Below are 20,123 nucleotides of genomic sequence, written 5' to 3' on the forward strand. Positions count from 1 at the left end.
AAAAATTGTTTTTTATGAATTTTTGGATTTTTTTTGTGATTTCACAATATTATTATGATTCTTTTATTTCAGATACTTTCATAGGCTGACTAGAAAATGGAGAAACGTTTTGGCGACCAATTGTACGACCTTCAATACCGAGACGACGGAAGTGTCCTGCCCCCTTGCTGCCTCGCTTGCTTGTGTTATGAAGGGGAGAGTCGCGCCCGGGCTCGGAGGCGCTGCAAGAGCGAGGGCCTGGAGAGATCCCCTTACGAAGTGGCCCCCTGCCCACTAGACTGGCAGAAGAACAACAGGAATCCTCAATACACCAGCCCTTACGTCGCCTTTCCTGGGCGCCAAGAACCTCGGAAGCTCCCCCAGTGTCCAGTAGCCGTGTCTAAAGCCCACCACGTTAAATCCCCCAACAAAATTAGAGAGACAAAAATAAATTCACACTCACCTGTGCGACCATCTTCTGATAACTTAGTGCAGTATGGAGTTTGCAATATAAACGGTGACAGTTTGAGATCTCGCTGTTCTCCCGTGAAGACTGTGTGTTCGAGTGCAGTGGTGTGCAACGGTAGACGCAGCTTCTGTTGCGAGAGTCCTTATGCCAAGACTTCTAGTAAATTTATCGAAAATGAGGAACCGAGGCTATCGGAGCACGGAGAGTTCAAAGATGCCTTGGTTCAGATCGTGGAGCCCCGTCCTCACTCAACAGATTTAGTTCAATACAACAAGACCCCGCTCAAGTCTATTCTGGTGAACAACTCGAGGAGAAGTGCCTCCCCGAGCTTCTTTAGAAAATGTACCAAGGGCAAACCGCCCCCAGATTGGAGCGAAGTGAATGGCAGACAGACGGTGGAAGGAAAGCGTAGAGTTAGGGCCAGGAGTGAATCTGAGAAGAATATGTGCCTCGTAGCCAATGACAGGTAATTATTTTTTTATTTAATATATATAATTACATCCACAATTCATTTCAATTACTTATCAACTTTCTCATTGATGAATTTGGATGATTTTTAACAGGTTCACTGCCAACTCGCTGGTTTGGCGGAGTTTGAATTTTCGAGAAACTCCGCACCCTATAATTGGCATGTGCGTCAACGTAACTTTCAAAGCTTAGCGAAAATTCAATTGTTTTTATGCTGGACCTGTGTGCTTGATTGAAATTGTTGTCCGCATGCGGTTTTTGACTACCTACTATAGTTTTAATATTATAGCGTGTTGAATATGTGTGACAGAGCTTTCCTTACATATCAGAGTTTTCAAAACCTTCGCTGTCCAAGGCTGGCAGTGAACCTGTTAAAGAATATTGATCAAGATAGCTTTTATATTCAACTATCAGTGCCACTGTGCTAAACCTCGTCAGAATTTTCTATCCGGTTTTGGTCTTTAGCTGTTTGCCTCCGTTCCTCAGACCTTCCATCCCGCTCCAATATTCTTAATACAGTCAACCCATGTCTTCCTCTGATGGTTTTATGCTCAAATAACTGACGTGTACCCGACGTTGCTGGATTTTATCCTTAGGAGATAGACATATACCATTGCGTACTTTTCTGTACGCCTTTTTAAGATATACTTTATTTGGATTAGCCAGCGTTAGCAATGTGAGCACCCGAAAATATTTTTTTACACTTGATTGTAAAACACGTCATAAAACAGACTTTTCTATACATATAATAAGCATGTATTATATATGTAAACCCTCTGAAAAAAAATTCTAAAAAACAGTGAGAACCCTATCAAAATCTGTTGCGTAGTTTAGAAGAACTAAACGCACAAACAAACAGACGCGAATGGCGACTTTGTTTTACACTATTTAGAGATCAGATCAACCATTTGTAGTATTGGAATAATAATTTTATTATATGTATATTTATTTTACTTATACATAACTGTCTAGCTCTAAATTATTATACATACCTGTTTTTATGATATTTAACCTTTTCAAGATCACTGAGCTTACATTCAAAGTGCGTCACAAATTTTACCCTTAATTTAAAATTAAATAACCCAGAAACTAGTAGACTGACAATGTGTTTATGAATCAAGGTCGCTCTTTCACTAAAAAAACATGTGTTGAAAGAATTCAAACAAAGCTAGTTTTTTTTCTTAACCTATTAAGCCGATTTTTGCTGTTAACATGTGCCATATTATTTAGGTGCCAGAGTTTAGTGGGAGCAGTTGGTGACAGCAGTAAGTAACCTCAATGGTCGGTATTGACTGAAATATTATGTCAGGTGTCACTTGATTCCAGATCTGAACAGGATTTCGACTCTTAATGTGTGTACTTCATTTCATGTGTCTGTTAAATCTTTTGGTCTTCGATGCTATATTCTCTCCCATTATCTTCTCTAAAATCTGTTTTTATTTAGTTTTCCCTCAGTATTTAAACAAAAAATATTTTCCTCTAAATCTGCACTTGTAGAATGTAATTAGTTTTGCTAAATTAAATTTATATTTTTCATTAACCACTGAAGTAAGTGCACATCTTCAAATGAGCACATCAGCATTTAAATGTTTGTAAAGTGTTTTGTTGCAACTTGCGGCGATATCTGTTAAACATCTAATTAGAAGACAGACCCTTGAATTAATCTGATACCATGAGGGGTCAGGATTGCAAGATCTAAAACTTTCCGTTGAAGTTTTGAATTCCATGTCCACATTATCATGCATGTACTGCTTAGTCTTTCCGCCATACAATAGAATATTTTATTTATGAGTTGCTGAAATGGACCATGCCATATGCGTTGATAGTTACAAATATTTAGGTTATGCTTTGGAGAGGTATAACAAAATACTTTATTGTCTTGGCATTTAGCCCATACGGAATTCTTCAACAAATACCAATCCTTTGCATCACACACTTAATCTTTTCCACCACATGCTTGCATTCTCCAGTAAATACTATTATTTATTTAAGCCCGCTCGCTAATAGACCAGACTCATCGAGCCTTGATATTTCGAGCTTGTTATACAGAATTGTCATCAGAAATTATTGTCGAAAAGATACTGGCTAATGTTATTTTAATAATAAATTTACCGGTGTAATTTATTTCCGAAGTTTTGTTTTATTCCTGATACTTGGCCAAGAACTTGTTCTGCAAGATACCTACCTACCATCACCATTACCCGAGTGATCTTCTTCCCAGGAGTAATCTAATTTCATTTTGTGAGTAAATGTATCACGACGGAGACGCGGCTCCTTTGACTTTTGAAGGTGTTTGATTTATTGACTCATTTATTTGATTTAAACCTTTATATCACTTGAATGGGTGGGCTTATTGCCGAATGGCAATAAATAATTCATCCAGCTACCTAAAATAGTAGACGAAATGTTATAACATTACGTGTTCTGCAGATTGTATTATAATTCGTGCAGCATTGCAAAGCGAAGTTTCCTACATTATGTAAAGTCTTTGCCTAAATGTTTCTGGAGAGGAAAGGTAACTATGAAGTTGTTTTTCATCCTTAGGTCCCGGAGCAAGATACTTAAACACGAAGGAACAGTTAATCTTTCTATGTTTTCTTGACTAAGTGTGACATTTGGATTACACGTAACTAACAGATAAATTTGCTAGGATGCAACCAAAATTTACAACCTTTGTTGACAATCTCATATTTAAATTTGGAAGGCGGATACATATTCGGGAACCATTCATTGTATAACCAACATCTCTGCCATAGGTCACCCAAAGTGGTTTGGACCACATCAAGAGACCCTTTGACTTCTCCATCTTTACCCATCACCTTGCACCGCAGTCAGAGTGGTGGATTCATACGTCTGTCAGTCCTGGATAGACTAACACCCAGATTCCTACCCACCTTAGAATTTCCTCTCCTTCCTTTCCTTATAAAAAACCCTCCAAACAGCATCCCCAAAGATGACAAGGAAATTATTTTCCTCAGAACCTCTTGCGTGGAACTAATGTAAATAAAATAAAAATTACTGTGCACATGAAATAACAAATATTCGTAATACAGTACTATTCCCCCTAATATTTCATTCATTAAAGCCAGGTGGGCAGTTAATGTCCATTAGCTCGGGCTAGTTTAGGATGTTATACGGTATGCAAAAGACATTTTTTTATACATATTCAGACTAAGTGATGAAATCTTTAAAATTTTTTATTGTTATTTTTATTTTGCAGTTGTAAATACGGGTCCTGTTGTTCGACTGTGTTGAAGCGCGCCAGGGGCAAGTCCCCTCCTCCGCTATCCATCCACCAGAGCCACTCCACAAAGGAGTTGCTGGGAAACCATTACTCCGTGTACAACCCCAAGAGCTGCTCGGCTACTTCAAACGGCAGAAGAAATCAAACTATCCAATGCAGAGATATTGGAGTAGTAAGTATTAAATTAAGATTTATTTTATATTCTTTGTTTTGAAGATTACTGTTCACCTATAATTTTTTCAATTGTCAGTTTGTTAAACAGTATTTTGTCTATCATCCTAATTGTTGATCATCGGTAACCGCTGTTCATCGGTAATTAAATTAATTAATTACCAATCATTATTCTTGAAAGTAATAATCATCGGCGCTACAACCATTGGATAGTCCTTGTCGCCTTTGGGAGAAATGTCATGACATGTGACTTGAGTTCTGAGATAAAATGCTCGGTTTTTCAATAGCATGATCATCAGTATTCTGTCGATCATTGTAATCGTCATTCATCAGTAATTGGGGTTCATCGTAATTATTGATCTCGCTAATTTATTTATTAATTTTTTTTTTCTGGAAATCGACAGTTTACATTTAATCAGTTTGTACATAAGTATTATATAGTAAAATAAAACCAATTATGGATTTCCTCCTTGTGACTATACCTCTACTGAGACAGCATAATATGGAATAAGTAAATTAAATTTGTGAGAAAGGAATATGAACTAAAAATTTATACAAAACATTTATAGCCATAGAGAGAGGTTGTAGATATAAATCAAATCGTAATAGAGATATAAACAATAGAGACAAAAACATTATTCACAAACCATCAGAGAAATATTCTTTTATGGACCTCTTGTATTTGGTAGGTTCACAACTGAAAATATCAACCTTGGATAATACGCTATTGTAATTATTGCATAGACTGTTCAGGCAAGAATTCTGCTTAGAGTTCGTTTTGCTTTGATCAACCCTGAACAGGACACAAGAGCGTGTTGAACGCGCACATATATTGAATGGAATCTTGTTTAGCAACTCTGGGCATTGAATATTATTAATAATATCGGATAAACAATATATTCCAAATCCGCCAATTCTCTACAACACAACGGCGTGTTTCAAGTTCAAGGTGTTAAATGAAACCCACAGATATCCACTCAGCTGTCAAAATTCAGAGTTTTTCATTGGATAGCTATGTGTCTTTTTTTCAGTTCCAATGTCGATCGTAGTTATACTCCCTGCATATATTTTTTTTTATTTATGTTCCTCAAAAAAACAGGTTTGCCGTTAGCAAAATTCTATGTTTACATAATATTATGTAAATCTTAGATAGGTACCCAATTTATCTTTTCACTACTAGTAAGTAGTATTTTATAGTCTCGAGTTTATTTTATGATTTTGCTATGTCATTTACTCTAATCTCAACTTTTTATACCTTATCTCTGTCATTATTATTTCTGTTGTTATTATTGTATTTTTTGGTTATACTATGTGCTTGGAAGCATTTCATCCAAGGTTTCAGAACATACTGCTTATTTTACATTAGAGTGAAAGTACAGTAGAACCTCGTTAATTCGAAATCCAGCGGACATCAAAAATCAAATTTCGAATTAACGAATTCCCACGTAATTCGAAATTTTATGAACAAACAAAAAAAAAAAATACGCCGAAAATCGATTTTCTCGGCCGCCTCTTCAAATCCGGGTGGTATTTTAGTTGTAAATTCGTATTAATACCAATTATTTCTTTATTTTCGCGGTCGATTACCGTAGCGGCCGGCCCTGTAAATTCAGATATTCGTAAAAATGCTATATATTTACGCGTAAATCGAGTTTTTGCTGCCGATTTCGGTCTAGCCCTACCCTTTAAATTGAGATATTCGTAAAAATACGATATATTTCCGCGTAAATCAAGATTTCGCGGTAATTTTCCGTCGCGGCCGGCCCTTTATTTCAAATATCTGAATTTGAATTCGTAAAAAAACGATATGTTTCCGCGTAAAACGAGGATTCGCGGCCGTATTCCGTCGCGGCCGGCTCTTCAAATTCAGATATTCGAAATAAATTCATAAAAATGCTATATATTTACGCGTAAATCGAGATTTCGCTGCCGATTTCGGTCGCTGCCTACCCCTTAAATTGAGATATTCGTAAAAATACGATATATTTCCGCGTAAAACGAGGATTAGCGGCCGTATTCCGTCGCGGCCGGCTCTTCAAATTCAGATATTCGAAATAAATTCGTAAAAATGCTATATATTTACGCGTAAATCGAGATTTCGCTGCCGATTTCGGTCGCGGCCTACCCTTTAAATTGAGATTTTCGTAAAAATACGATATATTTCCGCGTAAATCGAGATTTCGCGGTAATTTTCTGTCGCGGCCGGCCCTTTATTTCAAATATCTGAATTTAAATTCGTAAAAATACGATATATTTCCGCGTTAAACGAGAATTCGCGGCCGTATTACGTCGCGGCCGGCCATTCAAATTCAGATATTCGAAATAAATTCGTAAAAATATGATTTATCTCCGCGTAAATCGAATTTTGTCGGCAGTTTTTCGTCGCGGCCGGCCTTTTAAGTTCAGATATTTGAAGTAAATTCGTAGAAATATGTCATATTTCGGCATGGATCGAAAATTTTCGGCCGATTTCCGTCGCGCCGTATTTTTTCAACGCGGAAGTAAAGTTAGTAAAAATACGATATATTTACGCGTAAATCGAAATTACGCGGCTGAGTTTCATCGCGGCCGACCCTTTAAATGCAGATATTTGGCGTAAACTCGTAAAACTACGACATATATCCGCGTAAAATGTATTTTCTCGGCCCTTTAAACTCGGATATTCGAAATAAATTTGAAAAAATACGACATTCCAGTGTAAATCGATTCAGATTTACAAAATAATAATACTAATTAGGACGATGTATAACCACGTAAAAATACATTTTTCGGCGTTTTACCGCCACGGCTGACTTGTAGATTCAGATTTACGAAATATTATGATTTATTTTCGCAAAAATCAAATTTTTTCGAATTACACGAACAAATTTTCGTGCGCGGACAAAAATAAATTTCGAATTACGAATTAACGAATTTCGAATTAAAAAAAATTTTGTATGAAAAAATTTTTCAGCGGAATTTTTTTTTTGCTAAAATTTCGAATTACGCGTTTTTTCGAATTATCGGGGTTCGAATTAACGGGGTTCTACTGTAATAACTTTAATAAACTCAGAGAGTCGTCAGATGTGTTATCCAAATTACATTAAGTGTTTGAATCTTCATTTTTGATTATACCATTATTGAGTGTTGCCTATATTCTACATAGCTTACATGGGTCTCTAATAAAACTTGTTTTTTATTATTAGTTTTGTATTGTCTATAACTACGATTTAGTTAAAAAATTTCTCTGATTTCGTTTCTCCTATGTGTTATCGTCATTAGCTTTTGTCTATCTACAGCTAAATGTAGGCCTCCAAGTCCCGCTTGCATTCCTCTGTTGTTACTTTCTCCTTCTTTTTCATGAGCCTTCTTGTGAACAGATTTTCACTCAAATTCATCCAGATTTGCTGATTCTTCTGATTCAATTTTCTTCTAGTCATCATCCCATTTTTTTTAATAATTTTCGGCGTCCTATCATCTGCCAATCTTTCTACATGACCAGTCATAGACATTGGGAACATTGGACACCAAATTTATAGACCAATAATGTAATTCGCATTGTAATGTCACTATTTATTCCTCGAAAATAAAATCTGCTTATAGATTACTAGTCCTTTTTACAATAGCGCGTCGCTACGCAATCCGATTTGTACGCGATTCGGTTAAAAACGAACATTCAGATCCTGCGAAGAAAAGTCCGGCAATGGACTGCGCTGCAAACTGATGACTTACGTTGGCGAACTTTGCTTTTCTGTGCAGTGTCTGGTTATTTCAATGTGCGCTTTTTGGCGGTCAACCTATGCATTCTATTATTAAAAAAATTCTTGAACCCTCCTGGAGCCAAAGATATGGTAACTTGGTTTGCCTCCAGCTAGACGAAATGATACCCAGATTTTATGTTAGGGCAATTCTATCAATTTGGATGTTCATTTGACTAGTCCAATGCACTCTTTGTGACCTACAGAACCTTACGATTGGCTCCAGCTCTATAAGATTTTTATGTTCATGATTCATCTCGAATTGATCAAGATACCACACGACAGAACAGATGTTCTAGCACAGCATGGCTTGACAAGAGGAATGGTGCTATTGAATTAAATTTTTAATTATGTACTTTTTAAATAACCTTAAAACTTTTTGTATACCTTTTTTCCGAAATGTTAAGAATGTTAAAATTAGAAATCTTGTACTGTAGATGGATGATTAACCTTTTGAACTCCGAGCGTCGAGAGTCAGCTGATTCTATTTTCATAATAACTTGTTTTTTGCAAAATTATGTTTTCGTAAATTGTACTGCCTTACCAGATAATGGGTTTATATGTTTATAAAAATAGTATATAATCTACCAGGTGACCGGGTATGTCATCAAAATGACAATTCAACACACCTCCAAAAAGTGATGCAAAGTAATGAAAAGTGATGAAACAAAAACTAGCTTTAATAGTTACCTATGTAACCTATTTAAACTAGTTTTTGTTTCATCACTTTTAATGACTATATCACTTTTTAAAGGTGTGTTGAATTTTCATTTTGATGAAATATCATGGAACCATCCTGGCGAACAAAATGTTAATCAATCGTAAAATAATAAAAAATAATTATCCTCTAAGACACATTTCCTAGTGTAGGTCGAATTTTTTTTTTTTTTTAATGTTTTCTAATTGAGGTTTTTATTTGTTAGGGTGAATGGTCCGTTTTTGACGGAGTCACCGTTGCATCCTCGTACAGGAGCCAGCACCCGTCCAAGGCCGCCCCGTCCAAGGTTCCGGTGGTGAAGGGCAAGCAGCCTTCCGCCAAGGTCAAGTCCAAGCTGCAGGCCATCAAGGCCAAGAAGGCGTCAATGGAGACCTGCAGCACCGGGTCGGAGCTCAGTGATGAGTGAGTACCTACTTTGTTTTGTAAACCAGTTAAAAATCCATGAAAACAGAACATTGAACGAACATAGGTAAAGAAAATAAAAATATGCACACCTATCCTGAATTAAAGTTAACTAATCTAGCCTATTCTTTTATGAAGCCTCAGTGTTCATTACAGTATTTTTTCACTGTTCTTTTTTATTACAAAAAAACACAGGGTTTCAAATTCTTCACCAATAATAAAGGTAAAAATTAGATAACTTAGAAGAACTTGAAATCAGAAAATCCCCAAATAATAATTCTGTTTCATAATATATTGAATAACCAATTAAATTTATTTATGCCATGTTACGCTACTTCCTTCTTTAGCCAATGTTTCGGACAGCATTACAGAGCCCATCATCAAGCACACATCTGCCCTGATGATGGACACTCTAGCGCCATCCGAAACGTTGTATAAAGGAGTAGCGCAACACAGCATAATACCCCAAAAATAAATCACTATAATACTTTTGGCCGTGAAAATCTAAAATCAATGAAATCATTATGTAGTCCTTTTCTAGATATTAGTAGTGGATATGCAAAGATTTCTGCTGATTTTGATTCATTCACAAAAAAGTAGTAAACCCCCTAATTAATCTTTCCCTTAGTTGAACTTCAACTCTAACTGGGTTATGTTGTTAGTTATTCTCCTGAAGGGCACTTCCTAAACCGGTAGAGCAATGTATAAAAATAAAGAGGTTTCAAATAAATTTGTCTTTATAAATATTGCAAAAAATTATTACAATTGATTGGAAATGTCATGACTCATGATATTTATTTATTTCAACAATCTTCAAATTATGTTTCCAGCGAGCTGAGTGATGCGGAAGATGGAGCCTCCAAAACCTCCATGGACCGAGATTCCGACATCTCGGTGGAGCCGGCGGACCACCAGGAGTGTCTCACCAGCGACTCCGGTCCCAGCGTCTCCTCTGTCAGCGACTCAGCTTCCCTCAATGGGCTCACCTCGGCTCTCAGCGTTGGAGCTGTTGTTTCGCAAGGTGAAATTAAAAAAATGTTTATATCACATTTATACTATATTCAAATTGCTGTTCGACTTAGAATAATTTTGTTTTATTTACAATAATTGTACCGTTATGGATCTATAGTGAGTACCGATGCTCATAAAACATGTTTTTTTGTGCAAACAATTGAATAATTGAGTTCTTTTCTTCTTGGTGCATTCTTGAGTTTCATGATATATTTCTGCATAAATCGAGAATTCGCGGCCGATTTCCGTCGCGGCAGGCCCTTTGAAATTCAGATATTCGAAATAAATTAGTAAAAATGCAGTATACAGTAGAACCCCGTTAATTCGAACCCCGATAATTCGAAAAAAAGCGTAATTCGAAATTTTCGCAAAAAAAATTTCCGCTGAAAAATTTTTTCATACAAATTTTTTTTTAATTCGAAATTCGTTAATTCGTAATTCGAAATTTATTTTTGTCCGCGCACGAAAATTTGTTCGTGTAATTCGAAAAAATTTGATTTTTGCGAAAATAAATCATAATATATCGTAAATCTGAATCTAAAAGTCAGCCGTGGCGGTAAAACGCCTAAAAATGTATTTTTACGTGGTTATACATCGTCCTAATTAGTATTATTATTTTGTAAATCTGAATCGATTTACACTGGAATGTCGTATTTTTTCAAATTTATTTCGAATATCCGAGTTTAAAGGGCCGAGAAAATACATTTTACGACGATATATGTCGTAGTTTTACGAGTTTACGCCAAATATCTGCATTTAAAGGGTCGGCCGCGACGAAACTTGGCCGCGTAATTTGATTTACGCGTAAATATATCGTATTTCATCACCGCGACGGAAATCAGCCGCGAAATTTCATTTTACGCGGAAATATATCGTATTTTTACTAACTTTACTTCGAATATCCGCGTTGGAAAAATACGGCGCTGTGGAAATCGGCCGAAAAATTTCGATCCATGCCGAAATATGACATATTTTTACGAATTTACTTCAAATATCTTAACATAAAAGGCCGGCGCGACGAAAAACTGCCGACAAAATTCGATTTATGCGGAAATATATCATATTTTTACGAATTTATTTCGAATATCTGAATTTGAAGAGCCGCCCGCGACGGAATACGACCGCGAATTCTCGTTTTACGCGGAAATATATCGTATTTTTACGAATTCAAATTCAGATATTTGAAATAAAAAGCCAACCGCGACAGAAAATTACCGCGAAATCTCGATTTACGCGGAAATATATCGTATTTTTACGAATATCTCAATTTAAAGGGTAGACCGCGACCGAAATCGGCAGCGAAATCTCGATTTACGCGTAAATATATAGCATTTTTATGAATTTATTTCGAATATCTGAATTTGAAGAGCCGGCCGCGACGGAATACGGCCGCGAATCCTCGTTTTACGCGGAAATATATCGTATTTTTACGAATTCAAATTCAGATATTTGAAATAAAGGGCCGGCCGCGACGGAAAATTACCGCGAAATCTCGATTTACGCAGAAATATATCGTATTTTTACGAATATCTCAATTTAAAGGGTAGGCCGCGACCGAAATCGGCAGCAAAATCTCGATTTACGCGTAAATATATAGCATTTTTACGAATTTATTGCGAATATCTGAATTTAAAGGGCCGGCCGCTAAGGTAATCGACCGCGAAAATAAAGAAATAATTGGTATTAATACGAATTTACAACTAAAATACCACCCGGATTTGAAGAGGCGGCCGAGAAAATCGATTTTCGGCATTTTTTTTTTTTTTTTTTTTTCATAAAATTTCGAATTACGTGGGAATTCGTTAATTCGAAATTTGATTTTTGATGTCCGCTGGATTTCGAATTAACGAGGTTCTACTGTATTTACACATAAATCGAGATTTTGCGGCTGATTCCCTTCGCGGCCGGCCCTTTATTTAAAATATCTAAATTTAAATTGGTAAAAATACGATATATTTCCGCGTAAATCGAGAATTCGCTACCGGCTCTTTGAATTCAGATACTCAAAATAAATTCGTAAAAATAGGATATATTTCTGCGTCTATCGAGATTTCGCGTCTGATATCCGTTGCGGCCGGCCATTTGAAATTCAAATATTTGGTATAAATTCGTTAAACTACGACATATTTACGCGTATAACGTATTTTCTCGTCCCTTCAAATTCGGATATTCAAAATAAATTGGAAAAAATACCACATTCCAGTGTAAATCGATTCAAATTTACAAAATAATAATACTCACTAGGACGATGTATAACCGCGTAAAAATACATTTTTCGGCATTTTACCGCCACAGCTGTCTTTTAGATTCAGATTTACGAAATTTTATGATTTATTTTCGCAATAATCGAATTTTTTATGATTTATTTTCGCAATAATCGAGTTTTTTATGATTTATTTTCTCAATAAACAAATTTTTTATGATTTATTTTCGCAATAATCGAATTTATTTTAGCAATAATCTTTTCGAATTACACGAACAAATTTTCATGCGCGGACATAAATAAATTTTGAATTACAAATTTCGTTTTAAAAAAACCATTTGTACGAAAAAATTTATCTGCGGATATTTTTTTGGCGAAAATTTCGAATTACTCGTTTTTTCTAATTATCGGGGTTCGAATTAACGGGGTTCTACTGTAACGATAAAATTGGTAAAACCCGCACATAAGTTTGCCACATGAGTACACATAAGTTTTACAAATATTTTTATGAAACATTCATAGTAGTGTAAAAGTATAGACGTACTTAACCAGTGATTCCTGACATTATTTGGAGTGAAAAATTTGATGATCATTCATCTCCAGTGACATTATTGGCGTTTTTTTCAACTTAAAACAGTCGGTATTGGACAGTTAGGGACCGGGTGAGGTATTGGGTTGTTACTCGGCTGAGTCACCTGTGATGGCATGTGGAAGATTTTTTGTTTGGTTTTGATAAAAGTCACCGGAGACCAAAATTTCATTGACATTTTTTACTCCAAATAATGTCAGGAATCGCTGGTTAAAGTAAGTCAAGTACGTCCCTTAACACCTTGCATGTGACAACAAACATACATTGATGGATGGACCAGTTAATTGGATAATTACTTGGTATTTTTATTTATCTATAATGTCGAGATCAAATGTGCAAGTCAATGTAAAAAGACACAAACTAACATGCTCAAACTTCATCTTATTAATGACTATCTGAAATAATAATGTTGTGTATGTCCCATCATATGTCCATTTAATACATACAGCTATATGTTTCATGTAATGCGTATCATTCCCGCAATGAGTTTATTAACTCCTGGGAGTACAATGCTTTATATAATATACTATATTCTGTATTGTATACTTTTAATAAATAATAAAAAAAATAATAAAAAAAAATCTATTTAACCCCTATTGGGCGCTGGCCACATTTGCATTTCAGTGAAATTATGACAATGTGTTGAGCTAGATTTTAGAAGTTTCAACCTACATATTTCACTACTGTCCATGAAAATTCCAAAGCAAAAAAGATGATATTGAATTTTTGGCATAAAAAAAGCACTGCTTTTGGGATAGCTAATCTACACCCTACTTATAAAGAGCAATTCAATACCCGATCTGATTTTGATAACTTTAAAATAATTCAACAGTTTATTGTTTCTTTACATTGTTTCTCATAATAAGTCTTAGTTCATTTTTATCCTTCGATTCTGCCTACTAATACCTGTTATTTTTTCCCATAGATCAAGACTGGGTGTCTTACATGCTGCGGCCCTCGCTGTTTGCACGCGTGCCCCCATACCTGCGCTTCCGGGCGCATGATGCCCCCATAGCGCACCCCCCGCCGTCCGTAGCCCGCCACCTGCGCTGGCGCCTCACCACCATCACGCCCGTGGTGGTGCGCCGCACGCTGCTCGCCTCGGGCTTCAAGCTCGTGCGAAGTGAGTGCGACGCTCAGGGAGGTAATGCACGCACGCACTCATTCATTCCCATTCCGTCCGCTCAACTTTTTTATTGTATTTTGTGTGAAGTCTACGCATAACAAGCTGAATCCAGTTAAATCTAGGAAGTTTTCATGCTTTCGTTTTTTTCTTTCTGGTTTCACTTGAGAGTTTCACTTGAAATGTGTTGATTAATATACATTTTACAAGTCGATGGCTCTAGAACATGAGTTGTGGAGAAGCATAACCCGCTCTGGAAAAATAAAAAAATCTGGAGATGGTCGCAAAAAACTGTTTGAAACACCTTTATTATTAAAAGTATGTCCATTTTATGCTAAATATCTGAACAATAAAACACTTAAAAGATTAATATTGTATTCAAACACTTTTTGGGAATGTATTAAAACTAGCAGAAATTTCCAACTCTTTTCCAGTTTTTTCAACTCCACAACTCATATGTTGTATTTTGATAAAATAGATACAGTGAAACCTTCTTATAAAGTTTCCACATAAGAAGTTTTCATTTTTAACGTACCTAAAAATACACATATCTGCTAATTCAAGAATTACTACAAATTTAATGATTTATCGGTAAATTATATACAGTTAGGAAAATGTCTGAGGTTTCCAGTGAAAAAGTGTTAGACTGTAAGCTTTTAAATTTCATATGAAATGTGTACTGAAATTTTAGATAAAACGTTTTTGAACCTTAAAAATGCTCCTAGCCCACATAAATATATTTTATTTGCTTTGTAAGGAAACAATATATCTCAATATCTTGTTGTTTCGTCACATGCAAACATATTTATTTTATCTGTGAAAAAGTGAGTTGAAAAAATTTATTTCTCTGTATATGTAGCTATCTTGGAAAAATTACTTATTCTATATATATAAACAAAATTTGGTAAAGATGTGAACACATTCAGCCTTACTATTACGCGGTGCGGAAGGTCATAACAGTGAAAAACTTGACTTATTACAATGGCATTTTGTTTGGTTAAAACTGTCTTAAACCAGGCTTAAAGTCTGCTTTACTACACCAACGTTGAACGTGCGTGTAAGAATCTAATTAGTAAGACGGTTAATCAGTTAAAACAGTACAATTTACAAAAACAACAGTGATTGATTACGAAAGTACTGTGAGCTAGAAATATAAAATGTCATTTTACCGTCGGCACACGAGGGGGATTTTCTATTTGGCGGGAGCTCAACATCGCAGTAGTTATAAATTCTGCTAGCTATATCATTTATTCAGTTTGTTTGCGAAGATTTCACTATAATTTGAATCGTGGCAATAAGTGTGAAGCATAATTTTTTGATATTTGATTGATTATTTCAGATTATGCCCATCACTAGGATGATATTTATATTTTCCTTATTTGTTCAATAGAAACATAATTATCTTCAGGAGCGGTAAAAAAAATCAATTGTCCTTTATGTTTGAGAATGGTTTACCAATAATAATTACTGTAGTTTCTTAGTAACATTACCCCTCAGTCTAGTCATAAATAGCATATATCATTTCCATTTTATTCATCAATAGTTTAGTTATTTTTGTCTTTTATTTTAATTGTTACTAAAGTTTTATCCCTTTTATGTTTCCTAAGTTAGTAGAAAATATGTAATTAAAAATTATTATCATTGTCAATTTGATTTTATTAGCATACCCATTAGAACTTGTGATTAATTTGTTGTAGTATTTTCATTTCTCCTTTACGCTTTGCTGCTTTAGATGGTGTCACTGATTTATTTCAAAGTTTTTATATCATGACAATTTGATGTTTTGATTATTTATTTATTTTCATAGAAGTGTATTTTTTACACAACATATGTACAGGGTTTTCCAATAAGAGGTGTTATTTTGATATTCAATCGTAAAAGATCAATGGTTTCGTTGCTTGTGTGGCACGTAGCGCCGTCTTGTTGAAAGTAAACGTTGTCCAGATCAGTACCATCCAATTCCGGCCATAAAAAATCATTAATCATCTCTTGATAGCGATCCATTCACCGTAACTGTTGCTCCAGCCTCATTTTCGAAAAAGTAAGGTCCAATGACTCCGCCGGACCATAAACCGCACCAAACAGTCACACGTTGAGGATAGAGAGGCTTTTCAACAATAACTCTTGGGTTTTCCGAGCCCCACATGCGACAATTTTGCTTGTTGACGAAGCCACCGAGGTGGAAATGGGCCTCATTACTCAAGATGATTTGCATTTGATTCACTCAAGTGAATTTTAATAATTTCAATTCGTTGTTGAAGCGTGTATCGTTCCATTTTTATTAATGGCGTAGTTTCTACTTGTCAAATGTCAAAAAATGACAGTTTCAAAAGTAACATCTACCGAAATAGCGGGCTATACAAAATAACACCTCTTATTGGATCACTGAGAGTTTCAGTATTTGTTTTATCGAAACACTGTATATAAATTATGTAGCCTGTACATTATATAAAATAATTCTTTATTCCAAAATGACCGTAGAGTCTTTGAAGAAATGTGAATGTACTTTTATGTATTATGTCCACTCACAAATCAGTGTTAACGTAGATTTCCCCTTATTCATTCATACTTTTGTCAAGCAGTGCCCAAATTCTGCTAAGGAGTGGGAAAAAGGGAGAGGGTGGTTTTTAGAAATTTTTCGAAATCAATACATTCATATAAAAAACAAACTTCTTCACATATACAAATTATTCATTTGTTGTAGATTTTGAGCAAATCTGTTATGTAGATTTCTCCAAAAGTAAGCCTCAATTTATGTAATAAAAAAAAAATCACGCACCGATAGGTATCACTTAAAATCTTAGTAAATTCCCTAGTAAATAGGAGTTCTTATAATTTGATAAATAATTAAATGGTAATAAAACACTATGTTTTAACCACTGTTTTTAATGATAAATATCAACATGCTAGCGTATTCTTATGAAGTTACCATTATTTTCGAAACTTGTTGATTTTTGTCATTAAAAAGAGTTGTCAAAATTAAGTGCTTCATTATGTTTATTAAAAATTGGTGCCACAATTAATTATTGGAGAAGTGTCACTTATTTTTTTACTACCAATTTTTAGTTATAAGAAACATTACGTGCGAAAATGCCGTTTGTTCTAGTTGAATTAATGTACAAGATTATTATAAAAATAGAAAAAAAAAACTGCAATTATAAGCGACGATACCTAATTTAGAATGTAAACATTATTTTCTGCGTCCCTAACAAATCTGCTTACTCTTCCAGAATCCATGGAATGGATGGGCACGTGGGGTAAGCACATGAAGTCCATCTGCTTCAAGACCCTGAAGGATTCGCAGAAGATGAACCACTTCCCGGGCACGTTCCAGATCGGGCGCAAGGATCGCCTCTGGAGGAACCTGCACAAGCTCATGTCCAAGTTTGGCATCCGGGAGTTTGGCTTGATGCCCAAGACATACGTCCTGCCGCATGATCTGAAGGCGCTAAAGCACGACTGGGAGAAGTACGCCGCTCAGAATGAGAAGTGGATAATTAAACCGGTGAGTAATACTTTTAGTTAGGTATTATAAGCAGGACAGGGACATCTGGAGGCGCCTTGTCAATGCGAATGGTCGAAGACGGAAGAAGATTGAATGCGCATCTGGTATTTGGAGTTTTTCAAATAATATTGTCAGGTTATTCGTAACCCGGGAATGTTTCTCTTTCTTTTTAAGAGACATCATCATATTACAGTCCTACCCTAGAGAAATATTTAACAATTATATCTTTTACTGATGTCTCCTTAATCCTCAGCCGGCATCAGCTCGCGGCACTGGCATCAAGGTGGTGTCACGCTGGACACAGATTCCGAAGCGCCGGCCCGTGGTGGTGCAGCGTTACATCTCTCGGCCGCTACTTATCGACGGCAGCAAGTTTGACATGCGGCTGTACGTGCTGGTCACGTCGGTGCATCCGTTGCGTATCTATCTGTACCCGGATGGGCTAGCCAGATTTGCCTCAGGTTAGTTTGGAATACAATTATAATAATGACTTATTGTTTATATCACGGTTTGGGTATGTTTGGCTGGCATCATCGTCCTAGACTGATATCTACGTGAGAGACAATCTTACTCGGAGGCTACTCACGCTTAGGTCTCAATTTCAAACTTTTACTATCTGCATTATAAAAAATATATAAATAAAAATGTAAATGTTCAATTGTTCAAAATCTTTAATCTCCAATATTTCTTCTCCGATTGCTTTGAAATTTTGACACGTTGCATTTGAATACGCATGTACAGTGTTTTTTTTTTAAAAACAGCGCTATCTTTTGGACAAACATGCTTTATTTGTAAAACTGTTGGACGTAAAAGCAACACGTGCTAGTGTTTCTCTATCTGCACAGACAAACTGAGCCACAGCGATGCGTGGCGGGGTAAAGCTAGTACTAGAAAAAAATTAAAAGCATTCAAATAAGATTTTTTCTCTAAATTTAGATATCTCAAAACTTGTGTTTGTGGGTTGTAGACTTTGTCTAAATGGCGACGAAATTTAAAATCCCCGATAATTAATTTATTATATCTTTCCCTACACTTGATTTGTCTCATAACCATAAACAATAGTTTTTTTCCAATTTTTGGGAGTTATCTAGTTTTATGTCCTTTTTCTTTGGCATAAAATACACACTGGTTCATCCCTTGATGCTATCTAACACCTTTTTACCTTGTGCCCTTCATCCTGAAACCCTCCAGGATCAATCAAAGAAATTCATATAATATGGTAACCCCTTTATATGTTGCTGAAGAAGGTAGCCCAAATAAATGTAATAGGGTTAATCGATTACTTGACCGACCACTTGATCAACCACTTCACTCTCTCCTTTACCCACTACTGAAGCTGCCACGTGACTGACCACTCGACCAATAATTGAAAGATCATTTCGTTAATATCTGTTTTACGATTGTTTATTTCAGTAAAGTACAGTGAGGAGAACAATAGTCTGCACGATCGCTATATGCACCTCACCAATTATTCCATTAACCGGCTTTCCAAGACCTACACACACAACCAGGATGCGGAAGCCTGCCAGGGCCACAAATGGTAAAACTTAATTTTATTGTTTTATTCTCATCTCATCCCAATGTTGACATTAACTCACAACCCCCCAAATCTTTGGGTAGCGTGTTTAACAATATTAGGCAAGAAATCCTCATTTATAGTCCAGTATGCTTGTGTGGGTGCAATACACAAGCAGTCATAATAAAAGAGATATTAAAACTTATTTGTGAACTAACTTAACTGTGAATGCTAGGAGCAAGTGAATGAGTTTGTGTACGTGAATTTTATGAATACGTAGTTAACCTATTTTTAGTTTTCTAAGAATATGGGAGTTTTTTATTCTCTCGTGAATTGGATGAATGAAGTTTGTATGCAGAATAAATATATCCACCAAAAAATGAAAACAATAATTTAACCCAATTCAGAAGGTGGTTTAATATATTGTATATATTAATTTAATTATTAAGATCAATATATTAGATAACGACACAGAAGTAAGTAAACGAGGAGATGTTGAATTTTCCTCGAGCGATGCTAGAGTATCATAAGTAATTACGTGTTTTGTCTGTGACCACGAATGGTTACACTATCATTAATTCTTTATAGTCGAAGTGTCTATCGGCCACGAAAAATTTCTTACCTTAACCACTGTGGCCTATAGAGACAATCAAAACATACTTTCTTTTCATAGGATTTGGCATCATAAAAGATGTTTCTTAGCTTACTATAAATAACTATAAAATAAATCTCATTAGATTGGCGACAAAGTAAACAGTGAGATAAGAGTTCTTGCTTTTCGATTCGTAAATCTTTAAATAATGACAGTTACTTCTGGGTCATTCTTCAATGCGCACACCTCATGTGCAGTTTGTGTTTTTTAAAATTTTTTTTTTTTTGTGAAAAACACTTAGCTTAGAAAATATAATAAAACTTCAAGAATATTTTTGTATTTCTTTAAAATATTTTTTTATAACATCAGAGAGAAAAGAAACAGTTCTCCAAATGT

At 35.4% G+C, this 20,123-nt stretch overlaps 1 protein-coding gene across 3 annotated transcripts in view; it reads left to right on the plus strand.

The window, feature by feature from the left end:
- LOC149417583 (uncharacterized) overlaps positions 1-20,123 on the plus strand; it is a 44,920-nt gene that overhangs the window by 653 nt on the left and 24,144 nt on the right. For all 3 annotated transcript variants that reach the window (XM_089640418.1, XM_089640420.1, XM_089640419.1), the window contains exons 2-9: positions 73-914; positions 4,137-4,332; positions 8,992-9,188; positions 10,019-10,209; positions 13,917-14,135; positions 17,345-17,619; positions 17,873-18,080; positions 19,033-19,159. In XM_089640418.1, coding sequence (XP_089496544.1) covers positions 97-914; positions 4,137-4,332; positions 8,992-9,188; positions 10,019-10,209; positions 13,917-14,135; positions 17,345-17,619; positions 17,873-18,080; positions 19,033-19,159 — 2,231 coding nt within the window. In that variant the 5' untranslated portion in view covers positions 73-96. The remainder of the gene's footprint in view (positions 1-72; positions 915-4,136; positions 4,333-8,991; positions 9,189-10,018; positions 10,210-13,916; positions 14,136-17,344; positions 17,620-17,872; positions 18,081-19,032; positions 19,160-20,123) is intronic.

This window comes from Hesperophylax consimilis, chromosome 15 (genome assembly GCF_061612785.1).
Source record: "Hesperophylax consimilis isolate HC1 chromosome 15, BYU_Hcon_1.0, whole genome shotgun sequence".
Classification (NCBI taxonomy): domain Eukaryota; kingdom Metazoa; phylum Arthropoda; class Insecta; order Trichoptera; family Limnephilidae; genus Hesperophylax; species Hesperophylax consimilis.